Source organism: Crocodylus porosus, unplaced genomic scaffold, assembly GCF_001723895.1.
Source record: "Crocodylus porosus isolate Cpor-Errol unplaced genomic scaffold, CroPor_comp1, whole genome shotgun sequence".
Taxonomy (NCBI): Eukaryota; Metazoa; Chordata; order Crocodylia; family Crocodylidae; genus Crocodylus; species Crocodylus porosus.
The window spans coordinates 102616723-102640878 of NW_017728918.1; the positions used below are offsets into that span (position 1 = coordinate 102616723).

General features: G+C 41.9%; 1 protein-coding gene across 3 annotated transcripts in view; it reads left to right on the forward strand.

The window, feature by feature from the left end:
* RSPO3 (R-spondin 3) overlaps nucleotides 1-24156 on the forward strand; it is a 99053-nt gene that overhangs the window by 56031 nt on the left and 18866 nt on the right. For all 3 annotated transcript variants that reach the window (XR_002101680.1, XM_019538000.1, XM_019537999.1), the window contains exon 4: nucleotides 4659-4856. Coding sequence is in view for 2 of the 3 variants with exons in the window: in XM_019538000.1 (XP_019393545.1) it covers nucleotides 4659-4856 (198 nt within the window). In the remaining variant the exon portion in view is untranslated. The remainder of the gene's footprint in view (nucleotides 1-4658; nucleotides 4857-24156) is intronic.

Here is a 24156-nt window from a genome sequence, read left to right on the forward strand (position 1 = left end):
CTGCATGGATTTCACTGAGAATTCATGCCGGGAGGACTTATTAACAGATCAGGTTCAAAATTAGGAAAGAGAAACTCAAAACTGTGCCTGAATTTATTTCTTCTTTTTTCTTAAATAGAAAGGCTCAGTAACAAAAAGCATTTCCCTCTACCATGTCCCCAAGAAATTTCCCAAATCTGCCATCTTGCCCTTTCTGAATAATTTGGATAGATTAATTTCCATTTATTAAGGGCTCTGTTGTGACATAGGCCCAACTCTATGCTCAGGGCAGTACAGAGCATCCTATGAATTCTGCCTCATGGTTTGCAGCCCAAACTCTCCAGCAAACAGGTGAGTATGCTCTGTATTTCACCATGTGTTGCATTTCACCTCTTTAGGAGTACCACCATGCTCTATCCTCTGCACTGAACCAGATCCACTAATTGGTGTATAAGAGCAATGCAGGGCTGAGGGTGACTCTCTTCCTAATGCACTTGGAATGTTGTGACTATTGCCTACATTACATTAAAAAACTATGAGTCAGATTCCCAAAACCATGAGCTTGTCTTAAAAATAATAGTATCATTATAAAACATGTTTTGGTTTCTTTTATTTGCCTTCTGATTTTTGAAAGTTTAATGTAAGCCCAGGTCATATTTTAAAGGTTTTTTTTCCCTACAACCATAAAGGCTAAGATCTTACCTTTTGTAGGAAAAAAGAAAGCTGAGATTCTAGTGTAATCATTTGACTCTAGGAACTGAAGAACTGAGATCATCATAAGTTGCCATTACTGATTTGGCGACTTATATATGTTTCTTGTGTTTCTTCATATTATGAAACCAAGAAGCACAAAGGGACTGTCTGGCACAGATTGAACTCAACGCCCCCACATTCATGTGCCCATAACACTCACCGTATGTATTTTGAAGGAGAGGCACTGCTCTTTCAATTTCAAAAAGAATAAAAATAATGTATGCTAGTTTTGCATCTGTTTTTCCTGGTATATATTAGGTCAACTGGTGATGATGGTTTTCATGATTTCATTTTCAAGTGAGGATTTTCATGCTAGCATAGAAGCCTGAAGAATCATTTCCTTTTCTTTAATGTCTGTTTCAAACTGCCTAGGACTTAGCTGCTTTAACAATGAGTCAGTCTCAACTCGGAAAAAATCATTTAAAGTTGCAGTGGAAAACCAGATCCTTGTTGTGCACATAAAGGCCCGTTATTTAGCAGAAGTGCCTCAGAGCGCCTCATGCCTAATATGCAAAGAAAAGTGATCTACATAACAATTAAGGGGAATAGACTTAGAAAGTGCTTGATGTTAGTTTCTTTTTTTGGTTAATAAACTGGGAAAAAATATACCAATGGAAAAATTGATAAGATCATTAAATCTATCATCCTTAGAGACACTCAGTAGTTCTCTACATTGGCAGTTCCCAAACTAGGGGTCAGAATCTGACATGGGTGGTGAAGCCCATAAAAATATATATCTCCTTAATGTGCTCAAGCCAGAAGTGAGATCACATGTAGTTGTGAGCCAACTAGTGGTAAATTCCTGAGTGAGATCACAGCAAGAGACTCAGTGCCACTGTCATAAACAAAGGATGTATATGGCATTAAATTTATTTTACACCTGTTCTGGAGATAAAGAAATGGGGCATAGGCATAAATTAAGGCAGTTAATCAAAACTGTGCATGTCGAGTTAGAGAATTATTTTAAAAGCTCCATCTAAAATGTGCTAGGTTATGAGCAAACCACAGAATGCTAACTGTACCTATTATTTAAAAGTAATCTTGAGCTGGATCCAAATCACCCTGGATTATATTTTACTAAACCCCAGGCCCTTTGGTTGTGGAATTAAAGTTTCTTCCAGTTTTGCCCATCTTTATGTTGTCTGTATTATAAATGGCAGCCCTTCCATGACCCTTGACTATGTTGTTGACTGCCAAGATCAAAGTGACTGACTCTCAGTGATTTCAGTTGATAACTTAGCCCTCAGTCTATTTCAATGGTGGTGAGGTGCCGAAACCCTTTGTCTAGGAACGAAAGTTGCATATAAACTGGTATAAGTGTTCAGAAACTGGTTCAAATCTGTAACACAACAGAAGTTCAGTGCACATAAACAACTTTCAAAATGGCTCAAACTGCTTTAAAATAAACCTGGATGGATATAGTATCAGACTTAACTGATTTAGGTTAAGTTAAACTTCTGGTTAAACTTAGGTTAAAATTCTGTCCCAGATCCCCTCCAGATTCAAGTTAACTCACACCTCCAGCATCCCAGGATGCTTTGCACCCCTCTCGCAAACCCCACCTCTGGCAGAGTGAGTGGGCTAGACTTGGTCCAAGCTATCTGCTCCGGCCAAGAAGGAAGGCATGCCCTAGCACCCCCCAGGTTCTGACCTGGGCCACTATAGGTATGAATGTCTGTTCACTTGTTTACCAGTTCAAGCTACACATTTTAGACAAGGGGCAGGAAAATACAACCTGCAGGCCAGTTCTGGCACCCATGTATACACAGATCTGGCACCTGCCAGGCACCCGCGTATATACCCCCCTACCCCAACATATCCTATAGTATCTTGCTCCAACTCTGGTGGGCAGGAGGGCCTAGCCTTGCCAGCATGCAGCTTCCAGGTGGGGCTGGTGCTGCCACTGCTGCAACCGCCAGGGGACCAGCTTGGCTTCCCTGACATCCCACTTGCTCTGAGCAGCAGGTAGGGAAGAGATAGAGGTTGGGGGGGAGCTGCAGCTTGGTGGGAGGGCAGAGTGTGAGGCTGGGGCTGGTGGCAGTGCCCACTCCCAGGGAGTGGCAGCAGCATGGAACTTGGATGGGCAGCTGTGGGTACGAGGGAGGGTGGAGAGTATAGGGACCCTCTGCATATTCCTCCCATGGTGTGCAGCCCCCACCAGCAGCAGCAGCAGGTGGGGGAACTCAGGGTGCTCATGCCTGGTATAGGCACTGGTGCACAGTGGCACGTGGTTCGAGCCAGCACTGCATATGGGTGCAAGAAATGCACCCTGGCCAGCCTGCCTCTATCACCAGGGCTCCCTGCCATGCATATGCAGCTCCCACACTCATGCACCACTGGGGGAAGCCCCATGCTGCACCTGGCTGCCTTCTTCAACCCCTTCCATGCAGGTCCCATGACTTCGCCAGAAGGAGCTCTGGCCCTTGCTTCCCTGCGGAGTCCCAGGACCTATGCAGCAGAGGGCAGGGAAGGCAGCTGGCTCCAGCACAGGGCTTCCTTTGGTGGTACGTGAATATGGGAGTTGCACTTGCATGGTGGAGATTCTTGGCAATAGAGGCAGGCCGGCCAGGCTGCACTCCCCATCCCTGTGTGCAGCACTGACCTGAGCTGCGGCAGTGCCTACACCAGGCATGACTGCCCCAAGTGCAGCCATCTGCTGCTGTTGCTAGTGGGGCTGTGCACCATGGGGGAAATGTGGGGATCCCCTCACACCCTTCAAACACCAGACACCCACACCCTGCCCCCACAACCCCCCACATATACACTGCCCCAACATACCCTATTGCTCCCCCACACACACAGCCACACCCCCTCGCAATCTCCCCAAACCTCCTCGCACACCACCATACACACACAACCCCTCCCCAGCCACACACCCCTACAATATACAAGACTAAGACTTTATTTTTGAGTTATTATGCAATCACCTCTATATACAGTACACAAACACAAATCATGACCAAAAAAATTTGTAATAAAATTAAGATGTTATAGCAGGTGTTTAATTTTTAGGGTATGATTTGTTTTTTTTCCCCTGGTTTTACTCCCAAAAAGAATATTTCTGGGGTCAAGGGGAGGGGCTTCTGGTGGCAAATGTTAGGGGACGGGACTTCCAGTCCCATGATAGCAACCAGGGGTCAGGGCAACTGTCAAGGTGCAGGGCTATCCAAGTGGCCCTTGACAGCTCACCCAAACTCATTAAGCGGCCCTCCAGCCATTATAATTGCCCACCCCTGGCTTAGAATAACCTGTGAAGATTTAATCGATTCAGCCTCGACTTTTTGACTGTCTGTACTTAGCCTTTGTGGATTAGGACACAAGAAATTTGAGAGAAAGGGCTTGATTCTCCTTTCACAATGAATCAAGTTTAACTCCTCTGAAGTTAATGGAACTATTCCTCTGAAAAAATAGTGTACCATTTTCATTAGGCTCAACAACTCAGTCCACCAAAAACTTTTTCCTAATTTTTTCAAACTAGAACTGTAAAAACCATACATCTAGTGTGGAATCCTATTCATAACAAGCATCTAGGATTATTGCGCTGTTGAGTATATCTTGAAGAAGGCAAGTTCTCTCAGGCTTTGGGCAAACAAACAAATTGAAGCAAGTTAAAAGGCACCAGGACTCATCCTGGAGCAGCTGCCCTGTGGCAAAAGTATGTGTCCCCCAGAGCAAGTGGAAGCTAAACAAGGCCATCTTAGCCCTCAGTAAAATGGCTAAGTTATTATGGTTTAGTTTACACTTAATGGGAGCATGCACATGAGATTCGTTCATTTATTCATTCTTGGTTGTCTCACTTTAAACCCAGAGTAACTCCATTAATGTTTCTTGTATTTTGCCTAATGCCGAGCAAAATGAATATACTGTTTGCATTGTGTTTACTTAAGGCTGTTGACCTGGCTCAGCATATCAAATGTTTGTTACAGTGCACTGTGAAGCTAGTGAGTGGAGCCCGTGGAGCCCTTGCACAAAGAAAGGAAAAACGTGTGGTTTCAAAAGAGGAAATGAAGTGAGGGTCAGAGAAATCGTACAGCAGCCTTCAGCAAGGGGCAATCCATGCCCCACTACAAGCGAAAGCAGAAAATGTATTGTACAGAGAAAAAGATGTCAGAAGGAAGGAAAAGGTACTATGTTATCATCATCATAATATGAGAATGGTATTGTGCTTGTTTAATGGCTTGCATCTGAAAGCATGGGCCTGCACTACTTACTTCACCAAAGCTCCCATTGCTGCAAGGGTTAGTTTGGCTTGAGTGAATCATGCCCTCGTGTAGAGTAAGTAATGCCCTCAGACCACTCACAAACTGCACTTCCACATGACCTAGAAGGTCTAGATCATGTGGTCCTACTGGCAGAACTGCCAGTTCATTAATGTGAGTACCAGGTAACCCACTAAGGAGCACCACAGGGAAGAAATGAGGTCAGGGAGCCTTAGTTCTGTCCCTGCATGCTTCATACGTGGGGATGGGGATGGAAGTTTTCTGCTGCTTTGTCGGAGCAGCAGAATTCACGTTTCTTAACCCATATTGGCCTAATAGTGCATTGAAGAGGCAGAGTTATGGCCCCATGCACTTTCCCTCTCCACCTGCTGGAAAGGAACAAGAGCACAACATGCATAGCATCTTGGATCCAGTGCCCCCAGATCCAAGGCACCACAATGAGGTTAGTATGCTGTTGCATAGTTGGAGAACTCCAGAGTTCTTCAGTCAGCTTGCAAGAATCAGGAGTTGTGACCAGTTTTTATTTTTTTCTGTCAACAGTTTTGTTGAGCTTGAGCAAAGGAAAATAGGGACTGACTTTTCATTCCGAACTGTAAATAATACAGATTTTCTCTGAGTGGTGATGATGATGATGATGTATTTTGTTCATGGTGTTTTAGCAACAACTTCAGTTTGGACAGAACAATTCACTTTGAAAAGTATCTGCTGTTCATGTGTAGTCAGGGTGGGATTAATGCACAAGCAAAGTAGGCATATACCTAAGGCCTTGTGCTGCAGGGGGGTCCTGGTCCTTCCCACCACAGCAGTGAATGGCCCTGTCTTTCTCCTTTCCCTTCCCTTCCCTTCCCCTCCCCTCCGCCAGACTTGCTGCCATGGTGGCTGCTTGCTAGCAGTGGCTCCAAGCCCTGTTTCCCGCGGGGAGCAGCACTGGGCTGGGGGGGGGCGGTCTCAACTGGTCCAGGGTCCATGAGTTCATTTGCCTAGGGCCCACTAAAGGGTTAATCCAGCCCTGTGTGTAGTAAGTTCTTGTAAAGAAACTTCCTTATGTATATTACTACCAATTCTTGTTTTATAGACTTTACAGCACTTGTGCCAAATCATATTTACAAAATACTGCATGCCTCAAAATTCCTTCAGTGTCATAAATCTGTTTTTGCAAAGTGCATAAAGTTCCCCCACCTTCCCTTTTGAGCAAGTAATGGTCCACATTCTGCCCCTCTATACCCAGCGAGCAAGTCCTTTGAAGTAGATGTAGTTAGATAAAATATACATTACAAAAGATTTGGTCTCTGAGCGATTTCTGTGTTTGAGGGCAAGATGAAGCCACTTGCTTTCTTAAAAGTTCTAAAAATCCACAATTATGTACACCATCCTGTAGAAGAGTAGCCATGAACTCAATCTACTTTCATGCACTTCCATAAGCAGATGGTCTTAAAAAAAGAAACGGTAATCTTTAATAAACCCAAGGAAATTCACACATAAAACACAAGGTTAAAATAACATTAAGAGCTGGATTATGGTGACACTAGGAACCTAGGAACCTAGGAAACTGAGAATTAAAGCAAAAAGTCGACACTTCTTTTTCATTGGAAAAGGGGAAATGAAGCTTTTCAGTTTAATCTTCAGGCTGCTTCTGCCTGCCCTCCTGACTTGCATCCTCTTGCACAAAATGGTTGCAGTTAAAAGCGGGATTTAAGCTTAGTGCAGCTAAGGATTGATATGACACCTCATTCGATTAATAGCAGAAAGGCTTTAATAACAGTACCACAAACAAGCTATAAAAATAAATGACAGAAAAAGACTCCTTTTTAATATTCAGTATATGAGCTATCGCAAAAGTCTCAGGGAAAGTTTTTTCTCTCCCAAGCAGGCAGAAAGCAGTTCTTGTCTTTACAGTCTTCACTAAACATGGATCCATCGTCCAAGAGGTGAACTGCTGGGTGCAGAAATTATTTCTGCTTTTTCTCTCTCTCTCTCTTTCCTAGTGTGCATACCTTGCTAACAACGTTGTTTCATTCTTACACAGTTTAATTGTATAGCTTCAAAGCATTCCTTCTTGATAGTTAAGAGACCATCACATTACAATTGCTAACTGCGAGGAACCTGTTTTTGGATGTCTAGGTGTGAAACTTGTTTTTGCAAGCTTTTGACCAGTCCAGAGGTTACGCAGTAATCAAGTAGGATGAGTTTTGATTGACTGAAGATGGATCTTGATTGGCTGAATGAACTACTGTACTTTGGGCTATTGTTTTAACAATGGGGCAGAATTTACATTTACAATAGTTCACATGGTGATGATCTATGGAGGCATTTGCAAAACCTCAGGCAGACATTGAATGGCTATTCTGAGAAACATGCCTTAATTAAGGGCAAATGTGTCAACCAGGATACAGCCAGTAGGGGTATGCAGATATTTATGAATTGTTTAGCGTAATAAAACATCGGGTACTTTTGCAACTAGTACACGTGATGAAATCAATTGGGATTACTTTATTTCGCATGGTCCCTGTCACGATCTTGCATTCTTGTGCAAGATGCACTGTTATTTTAATTTGGTCATTTAAATTTCATGTGCAGGTCCGGCCAAGCTTTTACAGTCATCAACATGTAGCTCTGTTTTTCTTTGAATGACACATTGAATATAAAAGAAACCGAGCTTGGCTATAGCTTCATAGACTAAATATGTTCAGAGAGCTACACAGTAAAAAAAGCAAAAAAAAGGGGGGGGGGGTTGGCAAGGGAAGGAACTTTGGGGAATAAACTAAACTGGACTTACTATTAAGAAAGGATTAAGTAAGTTTGGGATTTATTTTGTAATGTATACATTGTTTTGAAATACAGCTTCCTTATTGCCTACTGTGCGACAGGCCAGACATAAGGTAGAACCTGGATACTTTTCAGGTTGGGTTTCTAACCTCATGGTGAAGAAAGTTTGCAAAGTAACTTGGAGTATACAAAAATACAAATGGCTATGTGAGACTGCTGAGGTGCTCCAGCTGTTTGCTGCAGTTTTTGTTTCAAAGGCACCTCATCTCCAATCAGCTGTGCAGGACCATTGATGTGTTCCAGCTGAGTGGAAAAATAGCACCATTTGAAGTAAAAGCTGCAGCAAACAGCTGAGTTGCTCTTCCATGATTCATAGATGCTAGGGTCAGAAGAGACCTCAATGGGTCTTTGAGTCTGACCCCCTGTCAGTGGCAGGAAAAAGTGCTGGGGGCATGTGACCCCAGCCAGGTGCTAGTCCAGCCTCTTCTTGAAGACCCCCAAGGTAGGGGAGAGCACCATCTCCATTGGAAGCCTGTTCCAGATTTTGGCAGCCCTTACTGTGAAGAAGTTCTTTGCGATGTCCAACCTAAATCTACTCAGCTTCCTGCTACAAGTGAAGGAGGTTACAAACCACTTGGATGCAAAAGATCTGGGCTCTAGTGTATTAGCAATGATGCTCGTCATAAAGGCATTGTTAGCTAGTTCTGCACATGCTGGTTCCATGTTGAATGCAACTCTGTCATAGAATAGTAGGGTAGGCAGGGACCTCAAGAATCCTCTAGTGCAATTCTGTGCACAGATACAGGATAACCTTTTTTCTATATCAACCCAGATAGATGCTCATCCTGCCTCTTTTTGAAAACCTCCAGTGAAAATGATTTCACAACTTTCATAGGCAGATTATTGCATTGTCCTACTGTCCTTAATGGCTACAATCTACACCCCTGTCTGTATAGTAGGAACTTTTTCCTGATGCTTACTTTTAATTTGTTCTGCTGTAGTTAAACCCATTGCCTATTGTCCTGTGCTGTGAAACAAGGAAAAGCCATTTTTTTCCTCCTTTATGTCCTTTCAGATATTTGAAAACAAATATCATATTCTCTCTTAACATCCTTTTTACCAATCTAAATATACCTAGTTTCTTAAACCTTTCCTCATATGGCTTACATTTCAAACTTTTTATCAGAGTCATTAGAGGTGCACCAATACATCGGTTCGATATCAGATCGGCACAAATATAAAGAAAATTGAGTGTATTGGAAATTGGCTTCTTTTACCTGATGTGACCAATAATTTGGCTGATAAATGCCTGATGCATGCGCGCAGCTGCAGTGCAGCACATAGGCAGTGAGAAGCACAGCCCGGCAGCTTGGAAAGCTGCGTCAAACTGATAAGTCTGTTGTGGTGGAAGGGGAGGGGTAAGAGAAGGGGTGTATGGGGATAGATCAAGGCCCCCATGGTCAGGGAAGGAGTGGGAAAGGGGAAGGGACTGGGGCAGGTGCTGCCTAGCTGGGGTGGGGCACGGGATGGAGCCACAGCTCGTCCAGGGGGTACGCAGAATGGGCAAGGGGGAGGGTAGCTCCCACTGCTGAACACACCCCAGGAGGGCATAGTGGGGTGTGCCCCCCGATCTATGTGTGGCATGGCGCAGGCTGCCATTGCAGGCTGGGACTGCACCAGGCTCTTCCTGATGGGGGCAGGCTGGTCTGTGCTTGAAGGGCAGCAGCAGCAGTGCTGGGAGTGGGGGTTGGGGAGCTACAGCGAACTTTGGAGTGGCTGAATCCCCACTGTAGCCCCACTCTCAGTGCTGCTGCTGCCTGCCTGAGAGCAGCTTGGCCCAGCACCCACCAGAAAGAGCCCAGCGCAGCCCAGCTTGCCCACCCTATGCAGATCTGGGGGCACATATCCCCCAAGCCCTCCCAGGCTGCACGCTGTGTGAGAGCTGCCTCCCCTCCTACCTTCCATGCCTCCCATATGAGCTGCGACTCCATCCTGCACCCCACCCTGCCCCACCCCACCTGGACAGCACCTGTCCCTGCCCCAACCCCACTCCCTCCCTCATCGTGGGGACCTTGATCTGCACCCCCCCATGTCCATTCCCTTCTTCCTCCCCTTCCACCACAACAGACTTACCAGCCAGACACTACTCTTCAAGCTGCTCGGCTGTGTGTCAGAAATCAGACTGGTATTGGCTGATATGCCTCCTTAAAAATCAGCCCCAAAAATCTTTATCAGTGCATCCCTAATAGTTATCCATACTTGCATGGTAGAGATTTAAGACATTGGCAAAAGACAAGTGATAATGTTTGTTCATTATAGAGTTCTTTATGATTTGGTCAAGGAAGTTCAGGTAAAAGGCATGATATTAGTCAGCTAACTTGCTGGTATCTCACAGAGGCATTTGCATGTGCCTGTGACGAGCATGATAGATAATATGAATGGATGGATTGCTGTCAAAGTAAACTCTGTTTTTTTACTGGAGTGGAATAAAAGGTCTTATTGGAGGAGGCACTAAGTTTTGAGTTTGAATGCAGGCAAACTAAGAAAATTAGATGGGTCAGTATACAAATAATTCTGCTAGATTTAGAAAGCTTTTCTCCCCTTTTCCCAATACTATACTTTTATTTTAATTCCTAAGGACAGTAGGACAATGCCACAAGCTGCCTATGAAAGTTGAGGAATCTTTTCCACTGGACTAATTTAGCTGTCCATGTATCCTGGGCAGAATACTTTTACATCAATCCTCATCCAAGGCTTTTGAAGATGTATTTTGATATTTCTGCCCTTTGGAAACAACAGTGGCCCAATATGTCATATCTACAGTATTCTTTCTCTATAGCAACTGATCTTATCTCAACTTTCCCCCCTTACCTGTGATTTTATAATATATTCCTCAAGACACAAGTGCCCTTGGGTTTAGTAAAATAGTTCTTTTCTCTTTCCTTGAGTAGATATTTCTTTGGCTTTTACTTTCTAATCAAAATATAATTCTCTGAAAGTTAACTGTTGCAACAAGTTGACAGTTGCTCCAAATGTTGCAATGATTACCAGAGGTGTGACATTGTATTTCAGGACACATTGGGGAAACACTATTGATAGAGCATGGCAAACACTGCAAGCAATCTGCAGTTATTAATAGTTTAATAAACTTGGTTTTGGCCATGGTCATATCCCTTAATTGTTTCTTTTTGCCAGCATGTATGAGATAAGAGTTTCACTGGCTACAAATTAAGTATTAAGGATACATAGACAAGTGTTTGTGAAAAAAATAAACTTAAGTTTTCATGCATGAATATTTCTGACAAGAGTTTGTCCAAAGGGAGAACAAAAATGTACTGTATAACTTTTCTGACCAACCGTATTTATTAGTTAATTTTAATGCTCTCATGTTTTCATGATCTAAATGAAACATTTAAAAATATTACACAGAAGATATGCCGGTGATGTATCAGGATTTCCATGTGTTATATCTCATGCAAATACATAACAAAAATGGTCTCTGTCCCAGGGCTCTGGGACAGAAGTTTCATAAACCTTTTGAGCCAAATCAGTTAAGTCTGATACTACATTCAGCCAGGTTTATCTTAAACCAGTTTCAGCCATTTCAAACTGGTTTATATGCACTGAACTTACATTCTGTTACAGGTTTAAACCAATTTCTGATTATGTAAATCAGTTTATGTGTAAATTCTGTCCCTAGCCAAAAAGCCCAACATCCAAGTGTAAGACCATATAGATGAACATGGACAGCAGATTTTACATATTTCTAGCCATGGAGTTTGGGTTTCATCCATTTGAGCTGTTTTCAAACAGGATACTAATATGAAGTTCATAGAGGACAGATTTTTTTCAAATATACTGGCCTATGCTAAGCACTGTGTTTGAACAGGCAGAAAAGAGAACTCCCTGCAACGTTTGACCAGTGTCCTGCGAATATTTTTATCATTCAGAAAGAAAACAAGTTATTTAGGAAAACCAAATGCGTGTAATGTAATTCTCCGGTGCACAAAATAAAGCAATCTCTTTGGGAATCTCCAAGTGCAGAATGGAAAAGACAGTTAAATCAGGGAAAAGAGGAGGATATGGACAAGAAGTAGTTTTAATCTGAAATAAGTTATGTTGAAATATATGAATCAGTGTGGTTAGACAGAAGAAAAAAGATTCCAAATCTCTGTTTCACACATCTGAATAAAAAAGTCCAGGCTTAGTTTGAATAGCAGGGAAGGCGAGGATTCAAGCCAGTTTTGTTGTTTTATGAAACTAGTTTATTCATCCTTAATTAATGTGTGTGTGTCCATGTAACGCTTCCAACATATTTTCGGCCCAGATCTGATAAGTATGTAGTTGGCTCTCATATGTATAGCGGGAGTCCTATCAGGCTTTCATTTGTTTTCCAAAACCACTACTCAGCTAAAATTCCCAAAACCATTCATCAAGGTTAAAGTAGATTTTACTTTAGCTGAATGCAATGTAACATAATACCAACAAGCTTAAAATATTAAGTGATAAATTCCTTTACTTATGCTCACTCTCCCGCCACACAGTCGCACATATAATTGAAACATAAAGAGCTGAAGAGAGCTGCTTCTTTTGGAAAAAATGGTATGTACTTGATCACTCTTATTTAGGAGTATGGATTTCATTAACATTCAATTAAATTGTCCCAAGCAGACCAGATAGAAAAATCACACTGAGTCCTTACCAAAAAATAAACAAGACAGGGAATAAAAAAGAGTTGAATTGTATTTTGAAAATATAGGATGAAATCCAAGCATCACTGAAGTTAATAGCAAAACTCTTGTTCAGGCAGGCCAAGATTTCACCAATATCATTTAGCTAATCCAAAGGACCAGATGCAAAACCAGATGAAGTCAGTGGGAGTTTTTCTGTTGATTTCAGTGGGCTTTGGACAGAAAGCCACAAAATAAGTATGCAGCAATATAACCCCTGCATCTGTATGCAGGCAGAGCATTGCATTACCCATGCAGTGAGATGATTTGCACATGCATATGACAGTTTGCATGTGCAAATGGAGTGTTGTTAGGCTTGTGCAATTATTAGCCGTATAGGCATTTTCGATGGGCATTTTGGATGACTCACTTCTTGCAAAGGATGTTGAAATGTTGGCCCTCAATATCAAGAGAGTATTTTGTGTAGCACCAATGACGCATATATTCCTTCCTCATGAATACAAAATATAGAACTATGGGCATGCTCTTTAAGGGAGGGCCTGCTGTTGTACCTGCTGTTGTAGAGGCTGGCTCTGTGAAATGGAAATATTGTAGTTTCTCACTGGGTTCCTCTATAGGCTGAGCAAGAGAAACTGTGCAGTAATGCACGCTTTTGCTACAGCATTTAGATTAGTGTTTCCAAAATAATGGAACTAACCTCCAAAGTATGCCCATAGCCTCTTCTGGACTCCAAGTGGAAATGGACAGAATTAGGGGCAAAATTCACTGTTTTCCAGAGGTCTTAACATAACGGCATTATATAGCATTTTTTCACTTCCAATGCACGTTTAGTAATGGATGAACACCTGCTTAATCAGCATTGAAACTGACTCACGAAGGATGGGAAATTAAGAGGCTGTCCCAATCCATCCCACATGGGAGGACTGGGAAAAAAACAAAGGCCTTTTCCAAAATCTATTAAACTAATTGGGAGTCTTTCAATCGACTGCAGTGAGCTCAGATTCAGACTTCTAATTCTCAAACATACTATATTTCTGATAACTATTCCTTATTGAAAAAACATAGCTTTTAGGAATTCTGGACATTTTTGATACTGATCCCTCAGCAAGTCACATTTTACCTACAGACATTTACGTGTTACCTAATTGTGTTTATACACATGCTCTGGGAGTGGGGGGGAGGCATTTTAATTAGAGTGGTTCTAAGAGCTACTTTAATAAAGTGCCCAAAGTGTCTCATGTATCAGCGTACCCGTGCTGAAAAATGTCAGGGGGGCACTTTATCTAAAGCTCATCGAACGAGTTTTAGATCACGTGCCCCGCCACCATTTTTAAGTGCAGGGACACTAATACATGAGATGCTGACGACTGCTGGAGCAGAGTAATTACCATGCTTCAGCAGACTCAATTAATTAAGTCTGCTCCGACCCAGTGGAATTACAGCATGTCAGAGGAGCCTCGCTACTCGTGTATAGGTGCCCTATAGCGAGGGTCAGATATTCCAATCCAAGCTAGTCTCAGAGCTCCATCCAACCCCAAACATACTGACATTTAAAACAAGGACCAAAATGTTTGTAGAGCCACATAGTAACATGGCTCTGTAGTGCTACTGTGAGGGGGCATGCTCTGTGTGATTGGCACTAGTGTGGTCATGGTTAATGACCTTGCAGTAGGATTAGTCACTAGGGCTCTGAGGCTTCAAAATTAACATGAAACTAATTACTGCATCCTCATGTTTACATTCTGTATACACCATTGGGTCAAAACTTCGACCTCTGTGAGTCCAAGCTACTATAATTGAGGAATCTGCCTTTTGAAGAGTTTTTTTGTTTATTTTCTGTTTGTTCCTGCCAAGAGGGGTTTGTTTCTTTTCTTTCCAGGAGTTTTGACTCCCTAACTTTAACAGACTTCTAATAGGGCAGTTGAGACTAAGAGCCTGAGTCTGGGCTCCAGCTGTCACCCTTTCACAGCAACTGAGCTGTTGCAAGCATTTTTAAAGATGGTTGAACTTGTCTCATGAGACTACCTTGAGCATAGATGAGGAACAGGCTTTACTAGGCTACCCATACTCAGAGCCCTCATAAGGCCATGCCGTGGAAGTGGCCATGGACAGGAGAGTTTAGGAAAGGGAGAACTGACTTAAAGGATTTTTGTCCCAGCTATTCTAAACTAAAAAGCAACTCACAGGTGGTTAAGCAGTGAAGTTAGAAGAGCTCTTGGAATTTATAGTAGGGGTTACACTGACCTGTGGACCAGCATACAACTGCACATGTGCAAAGATATTGTGAAGCCATCTTTGGCCAAACAACCATTGCAAGGTATGGCATAAAATTTGGCTCCATCCACTTGATATTTAAAAGTATTTAGATGCCTAAATCTACAGAAAGATGCCTAGTGCCATTTTAAAGATTGCACTGCAACTTAGGTACCTCATGACTTTAACAGTCTTATAAGGTGCTCATCTACATCTTTAAGGCACTTAAAAGTCTGGACTTAACATCCCAGTTAAAAGTAACTACTTACTCTTCATGGCAACTTTGTTTTAATATGAGCAGTTACTTCATATTATGCCGAATTTCTAAGTGAGATTCTGAGGATTGGGTGCAAGGGTTAGACAAACTGGCCCACCCTTTCAGCGACTCTTTATACATATAGTGTACACATGCTATATGTGCAGGATCATATGTATTACTTTAAGCTGTCCCTGTGAAATGTCTGAAAATGTCTGTGGTTATAAGCTGACTGCACAGCTCAGGAATTTTCCAAATCACTTTAGACTGGCTAACTATTTGGCTGTCCCCAGTCTCTGGGCTTCTTTTGAAGATACTCACCTCTTCCCCCTGTAACTCCTCTCCTTTCTGATTCTCCTTTCTTTCCTGCTCTGCCAGGCACAAGAGCATATCTTGTGTCTCTCAGATGGAGTCACTCAGATGCCCTTCTCTTCTGGAACATGTTCTTAAAAATGTACTTGACATGCTGCAAATGAATGGCTTCAAAATTTTATTAACTAACAGAGAAATCATTTGAAAACTTGAAAACACAAAGTTGTATTGTCAGCAGCTCTTGGGAAGCAAACAAACCATAAATTCATAGATTGTAAGGCTGGAAGGGACCTGAGAAGATCATTGTGTCCAGCCCCCTGCACCAGGAAGGAAAGACAGCTAGGGTCAGGCGACTCCAGCAAGGTAAAAAAGAAAAAGCAGTTAGTGCTTCTATGTGAAAAATGGACTACACTATATCCATCCTCCCCACCTGGCTTAACAAAGTACATGGCCTAACAAAAGTGTTCCTCTTACTCTGAGGATCCCTAAGTGTACTCCATGTATCTCATCACTTTCTGCAGGATTACAGAGGTTAAAAATACAACCACCAGCCCCATCAGGAACCCTTACTCCTCTGTCCTTTACCCTAAAGTTCCTATCATCTGCTCTGGAAGTCCAGACTCATTGCTGCCTCTGCACTTCCCATCCTTCCAAACCTGGGAAAGGGCAACTTGTCAGTTCTTATCTTGACTCTCTAGCAAAGTACAGTAAATGAATCTATCTCATCCAGGTAACACTGCCACATAGTGGTAAAAAAGGGAATGGCCTGGAGTGGTGGGAGATTCTAGCTACCACCTCCCATCTCTGATCTTGGACCCCTCCCTGTTCTGGTCTTTGTGTCCTGGAAGGAAGCATGAGGGAGAGAGAGAAGAAATTCATTAGTCTGTTCAACAAACATGGTCATGGAATGCAAAACATTTGAAGAATGTTGGCCACAGGGTAAAACAGGCAGTGGATGCTTCAAAGTTAATGGTGACACATGGAGTAGTGTTTAATCAGACTTAAATCCTGGCCTGTGGAACACTTCCATGTATAGCAATACTGCTGTGGCACTGTAAATCATGGAAAGCAAAAGTACTCATTCAAGTATTAAATTAATTCCTGTGTGTCTTCTGAGCCTGATCCAAAGGCTATTGAAATCAGTGGAAAGATTCCCATTGGGTTCAGTGAGTTTGGATCAGGCTCTGAAGGAGTCAATCCAAAATCCCTTTATTATAAAGGGAAGAGACAGATGTGATTTCTAGCTGCTGGTTGCACTCAGCCCACTAATTCTCTGTCTAGACCTTTGGACCAGGTACAGACATTACACTTTTACTAGTATGATTGATCAGAAACTGATCTATACCTGTAACAGAACATAAGTTTAGCACACACAGACTGATTTTAAAAAGGTGGAACCCAGCCTAAGATTTGCCTCTCCCTGCAACCAAAGGGTGAATGTTATGTTCTGTTTGCTGCTGATCTAAACTATTCTGCTTACAGAAAACTGCATAACTTTGAGCAATTCTGCCTTAGGGTTTTTGAATATCTGTACCTAAGCTTGATTTCTTTTCAATGCACTTCCCATCTCAGCTCCATCACCAACACTGTCATTGGCTTTTTTTGGTCCCCTGGCCTCGGCAAGTCCATCCATAGCATCTGATAAAGTAGGCTGGTGCCTACAAATAGTTATGTATTTTTTAATGAATTAAGTTTATAAATTTCCATGCTGCCCTGCCTTTTGCCTGACTTCAGACTAACATGGCTAACTACCTCTCTTTCCTTGGGCTGCCATCCTGCAACTTACTTTCCAGCATCCTTACTGCAGCTGTTAAAAGAAAGGCATCTGCAGCCACTTTAGAATGGAACATTATTATGTCCTAACCAGTGTTACATCAGAAATTATTGTGGATTAATACATCTCAGAGACCAAAAAGGAGACCATGAAATCTCTCTCCTTGGTGTCCTTTAAGAACACACTACACAAATATGGTCACTACATGTAGCTGACTTGCCTCCAAGCAGGGGCCTGGACAATACTCTTGGGGTCCCTTCCATCCCTACCTTTCTATGGTTTCTATGAAGTTTTCACAGAACTCTACTGTTTCCATCCACGTTAAATTTCATAGGACTTGTCTATAAAGGTGTGCTTCACCCACATATATGCCAATGGAGTCCTGATTCTCTGACCACTTACATCAACATCAAAACTCTGTTCCCCTGCAGCCCAAACTTGTTCCTTGGCTTGATCCTTGAATCAGGGAGCTACAACCTAGAGTGCCACCCCCTTTCCACTTTGTCCAAGCCATGGGAGGTTTAAAGTATCAAGTTTTGCTCAGCCTGTTTACCATGTTCTTCAGCCTACAGTCAACAAGCTAGAATACAGAGAGGCAAGACAATTTTATCAGGGAAATTTTGATGAAGTTGCTAATGTGAATTGATATACCTCCATAGACTGGTGGAGCTGTGTCAGATTTATAGTAGCTGAAGATATGGCCCACTGGTCTCTACTTAGGAATGGAGGAATTTAATTTTAAAATTACCTTAAACAAATAATGTTTATTTTTAACTATGCTAAATTTGTTGACATAATCTTTGTAGGAAATTAAGGGAAAGAAACCATAAGAATTAATTGTCATTTAGAATTCCAGTGACTACAGCAATCACATTTCATAACTTATTTGAAAAAAATGGTAATAATCTGAATATTATTTCCTTGCATAAAGCTGGACGACTGAAAAATAGGCGATACATTACCAGTCTTTTAATGCTCCCTCTGCACTGGTTATAATGATTAAGTATGGATCCTCTCCCCCCGCCCTTTGGTTTTGGGTGAAGAGTGAAATGAACCATTAGTTAGAGTTCTTGGTTAAAATCTATTCCTCCCATGCCTATATCTATGGTGTACAGTAGCCCTAATATAAAGATTTATAACCACGGTAGTATCTGCTTTGTTCTGAAGCTTGCATTTCCTTCTACCCATTTGCTTTCTGAAATTCTCTTCCCCATTTGTCATCTGAAGAACTCCATTTAAAAGAAAAACAGGCTTCAGACATGAAACACAGCTACATTCCTGAAACGTGAGACGAACAACCTTTTATTCATGCAACCTTTTCATTTACAGTGATGTTTAATGGATAGCAAAGTGTCATTATGGACAATGCCTCTCCTTGTTACTGGCCTACAGAAATGTCTAACAGATTTAAACATTTAAAGGGACACCTTTTCAGGCTGTATTTTCTTTCTTTCTTATCTCCCACACCCCCATTACCCTTTTTTGATTGCTCTTGTTCTAAGTACATAATCTAAATGCTATAGCCTGCAAATTGCACTTATTTTTGGCTTAGAGCTAAGAAGGCCCCTTCTGAACACATTTTATACAAACTCTAGCAAGGTCAGATTTGGAAAAATTTCAGCTGCTGGACTTGGATCCCATGAGCTAGTGACCATTTATAATTAATATTAATGACTGGCAGACGACAGATGTTTATTACCTAAGTAGAAATGTGTGTTCCTAAACCAGAAGGGTTTAGTTTAAACCCTGGGGAATTGACTTTGTCTTGCACAGATCAGGAAGGGAAGGGCTGTCAGTGCATGATCCAAGCACTACCACCTTTAGAATAAGCAATTCAATATTCTCTGCAAATGCGGGGTTGTACTTAATAATGACTTTTGACTCTTTTGGGGCCTGATCCAAAATTAATAGACGTCAGTTGGATTCTTTCTGTTGAATTGAGTGGGCTTCAAATCACACCACATATTTACTTTTCTTCTCTAGATATAAAAAACACTTTACAAATTTAGGGAAGTATCATTATCTCCATGTTAGATACAGAGAATCATAGCCAAGAGGTGACATAGATACTGTGCATTAAAATGATTCAAAATCTTTTTCAGCTCTAGCCAGCTTTCTAATGCAAAACCTTTTATTTTCTAATGCTTTTAAGCCAATCTAAAACCAAAAGGTGTAAGTCTCATCAAAATCTGCCATTAGCTCAGATGACAGGTGAACAATGTAAGTGGCATCTCGTATCAGGACATCATCCTACTGGCTAAAGTGGGTCTCCATGTAGGAAGTGGGGCCACCGTCTTGGATCTCCCCTTAGATGCGGGGCGCGCTGTGCTTCTATTTTGTGACTGAAAATTGCTCTCTTCCAAAAGGTTCACAGGAGCCTTTCACTCTTGCAAGTAGGGATATTTTCTGTCAAGAGAAAGACACCTGAGAAATATAAGTCCTGGGGAAAAAAAACTTAAAAAAGCACAAGTGGCTAATGGTGTGAGCACACAAGTTTACTCCAAGGCAAAAAGAAGGTGTGACTTTACCATGTCAGCTGCTCTACACTAATGGCCTGTGTGTGCATGCTGTTACCCCGTGGTAAATGAAAGGTAACCCATAGGAGTATAGGACTAAGGGAAAGAGGGGAAAGTTGCCGTAGGTTAGCATTTATTGATCATATGTGCCCATGGGTAGCTACCACAGAGCAACTGACTCACAGTACAGCCAGCCCTCCTCTGCCTCACTTGTTTGTGTGCCCTTGCTCTTGGGCTCCAAAGTCTCATTGGCAAAAGTGATCTAGGCATTACAGGGTGTAATGCTCATAATAATCAACTCCAAGTCTACAATAGTGTGAGAGACGTGATCCTCAGCCAACATGACCATGCCAGCAAAAGCATCCAGTGTAAATGTAATAATGATCCTGGCAAAACTCTGCCTTTGCCAACGTAGCTTATTTTGCTTGGGACAGGGAGCAGGGCTAAAATAAGCAATACCAGCAAAAAGGCAATTTTGTTGGTTTCAGTTGTGTTGATAGTAAGGGCACTTTGTTGATATAGCACTCCTAGAATGGACATGTCCTTGGAGCCTGAGGTATGTCTGTTCCACTTCTGTGGCACTCTTGAAAGCACTGCCAAGAAGCTTGCCCCCCTACCTCTCTTGTGCTGCTTATGTCAAACCTAGAAATGAGATAGTGAAGCCAGCTGAGAGTGGTTCCTTCACTGGTCTCAAGGACTCTGAGTGCTTATACATGAGCAGTGATTAATCAAGTCTGCTAGAGCATGGTAATTGCCACACTCCAGCAGATTCCAGCCTCTCGTGTATCAGTGTCTCCATGCTTAAAAATGGCAGCAGGGGCACTTTAACTAAAATAGGTTTGACAATCTTTAACTAAACAACCCTCTCGACCATTTTTAAGCATGGGGACGATGATACATGAGACACTCTGGACACTTTAATTGGAGCAGCCCTTAGAGGAGCATGGGTATAAACTCTAGGAGCACTCCTAGAGCATATGTATAAACTCCTAGTCTCTGGTAGGCTTGAGGGAAGTGGTAGTGTCACCCCAAGATCAGTTTCACCAGCTCATTTCCAGGTTTGGCACACACAAAGTAGGCTCACATGGGTGGGGCTGCGCATCTTGGCAGCACTCATGAATGCAGTGGAAGTGGTGCAGAATATCCTAAGATGCAGATTCCTTAGGACTACGTCTGTAGCCACGACTGCAGTTGAGTGCTGAGATGCCCACGCAAGCTTTAAAATAGTATTGGTAAAGGTCTAACCAAGGGATGGGGAATTCAGACTATGCTAATTTATCTTGCTTCTCTGTATGTAGATGTGTCTTTGGGAGCTTTTGAAAATGTGATCTCTGCTCTGCTCTCCATGTACTTTTAAGACCCCAGGAGTTTGCCCCAAAACCCATGGCCAAAATGTCCAAATGTCACTAATGAGAAGTTTGCTGTGTAGCAGTTCTTTGCTTGTCTTTCTCCCCAAAAGGCATCTGCATCTCAGAACGTACTCCCTACATATGATCTATTAAGTGCTTTGGGGTGGAACTCACTAGACACATCAAAATATTCATTTTTATTAAACTCTGTGGTTATGGAGCTAATCTCACAGGTGGTAAAAGAGTCAGACCAGAGAAAAGGACAATGCAAATACTGTATCTAAGTGTGCCTACAGCAAAAGTAGCTGACATTCATATTCAGGGAAATTGTCAGTGTTTTCTCTTTTTTAGTAGACCTGAGATCCATTTGATAGTACAGTAGTAAACAAATCACCCAGTTTCAAATGCAGTTTCACAATATTTGTTTAAATGTGGTTGTTTAGCTTGACCTAGTTTTAAGCTGGTTCAGGTAGCATGGTTCTTGCCTTGGTCTACTTGGGCTGCAGAAAGTATTAAGCTGTTACACAGCTACAACCTACATCCCTTAAGCTCTTGCAAATATTCTCATATCTCTTGTATTGCCTGCCCTTTATTTTGGCTTTTGAGGAGGAGAATATGAATACTGTTGTTGATTTGTTCACATCAGCACCTTGAAGACTCAGTCAGGACGAAGGTACTAGCTACTGAATACACACTAGCATTGCCTATGCTAGGTGTTTGGAGAGATATTCACCACTGTACTACCTTTACAGTTCTGCTGGTGGTACCAATGTTGGGAGTGCATATGTAGACAGGACTCCAGGATAGCCTTTGTGATATGGTGGTAAAGTTATATCATAAATTAGATGGATGGGGGTCTGTGTTGTTATCTAGGTTAATCAGTGTCTGTTATTCAAGTTCCACTTTTTAGCTATTCAAAGAAGTTGGCTGCTAATTTCCATATGCAAAATGCTGTGTTACAACAAACAGCTCTGGACCAAGTGCTGATTCTTTTGAGGATTTCAAAAGAATAAACTGACCACATTCTTGGGGGGGAAAAAAACAGTCAGGATAAAAATCTACGTTGAGGAAACCAGTGTGGTATCTGGGGTTTGTTTCAAAATGCAGACTTATGGCCAAAGGCAAAAGAACTTTTATTCAGTGTCTCCTCATTTATCTTCTCCTTGACCCTTTCTTGGACAACTTTGGTGTCCATATTTTATTGAACTAGCTGGAAATTTTTTGAGAGAATGGAAAATGCCACTTTATCAAAATGGACAAGTTTCTTGTTGATATGTGTATTTCAGTGAAAATCTGATAGAAACCAGACAGATTTTTGAGAGAATCCTACCCACCTGGTTTCCTCCTAGCTGATCTGCCTTGCTCCTCATCAGCCTGCCTGGCAAACCCTGAGATCTCCATCTCTCTCCTAGTCTTCTGCTTCTTCTGCAATCCAGGCTCCCAGAGCATTAAGGGTCCAGGAGAACTATCCCAGAGCCAGAGCTTACAGACTTCTGATTCTTAAACAGCCCAGAAGTCCTCGAAATCCTGCTCCCAGTTACCCCCTGAGCTGTTTGGCTCTCTAAATAGTGGACTGCTGAGGCTCTGTGATGCTCACAGAGTCCCAAAAATATTTGGGAAAAATTTTAAATGAAATGTCATTTAAAATCCTTTCAAAACTAGAATTTGGATTTTCTATTCTGCAGGAAATTCAGAAATTTCATTTTTAATTCTAGTTTGGAACTGATTTTTTGTGACATTTTGGAATTTTCCAGAGAACAGAAACCCAGTTTCTGACCGGTTCTAATAACTGACTCATTTTCATGGGTAGTGGAGAGGGAGAAACTGTTTCTTTCCAGCACATTTCTAAAAAGAGCTGTTGGGGCAAAGGCATGCCTCACTAGTACCATGGCAATTCCCTGTGGTTTCCTTGATAGGTTTGATGAAGGCATTTATCAGGGGGTCCAAATTCATTAGTCACTGATATCTAGATTGTCCTGAGATAGCAGCATAGACCTAATTATGTATGGAAGCCACCTGTGTGTATGTGCTACATTTGATGTGGGAAAGTAAATAGATTTCACTTGGAAAGAACCAAAATAACTGAACCACAACAAGACAGCCAGAGCTTTATGCCTCTCTTCCTTTTCTAGAATTTCAGTGGAATGATGGGACTTTAGGCTTCAATAAGGGAAGTGGCAAAAAAGTGTTCAAGTATAATAAATTTAGTGTGTTTAGTCCTACATCATCCAACCCTGACCCCACTGATGTGGAGGACATAGGGGGAGCAGGAGCAGAAGGAGCAGACTGATTTTGTACTCTAGAGAGATGCTCTTCCCTCTTTGTGAATCTATTCCCAAGGCTGTATTACACAGTGGTATGTTTAGAGTAGCTTTGAGGATATTCATAAGTTGCAACAAGGATAGTAGATTGTGGAAAGCCATGTGTGTCCCTCCTCCTGTCCCTATTTCAAACACTGTTCTAGCTTATCCAAAGTTAAATTATCACAAGTATATATACGATTAGTTCCACAATAAAGTCCAGTCCTGCAACAAAATCTGATGCAAGTTTAGGGGTCTGTATTAGCAACCCCACTTCAGATTTGGGCCCAAATTATTGACGAGCAGTCAGACCCCTCTGGGCAAAGCCTAGTGGCAAAATGGCACACCATGAGTACTGATGGATGATGGATGCCTCTGAGTTGCTTGGCTGTACTAGTATTTCAAGAATTGAAACTGGTTCATTGTGATTATTTTAAGTAATTTTTTTAAAGTTGCCATTGTTTCTCTTCCACTTAAATATGGCTTGATGACAAATTTGCTAATGCTAAATAAACAGCAAGTTTCTATGGGTGTTTCTCCTTTTTCACTATTGTACTAGAAAGAATTCAAATATCTGCTGAGGTAATAGCATCTGTCTCCTATCATGTATAACTTTTCTTGATTATTTCTAGAAAGGCAGACTAAACACGCAGCCCTGACATAATGCAGCATCACATTTTTATTTCTGGTTTGCTCAAGCAACCGTACCAGCTGAACTAAGTCTCTGGAAAGAGCAACATCCATGACCTCAAGCAAGCCTAATGGGAGGGGTTGAATTATTGGTTCCTGAGACAGTAGAACAAGCTTTCACAGATTTCTACCAGTATGCTGAAATGACGTCAGGGGAAGGAGTGGTTTTGGTACCGATAACCCCTAGTTCCATTATACTTCTTGTGTTTTCATATAAATACATTAGTCTTAAAAATGGGTATACAAAGTGAACTTGAGTCTAACTCTTCCCATACTTTAGAAGTGGTGAAAAACAAG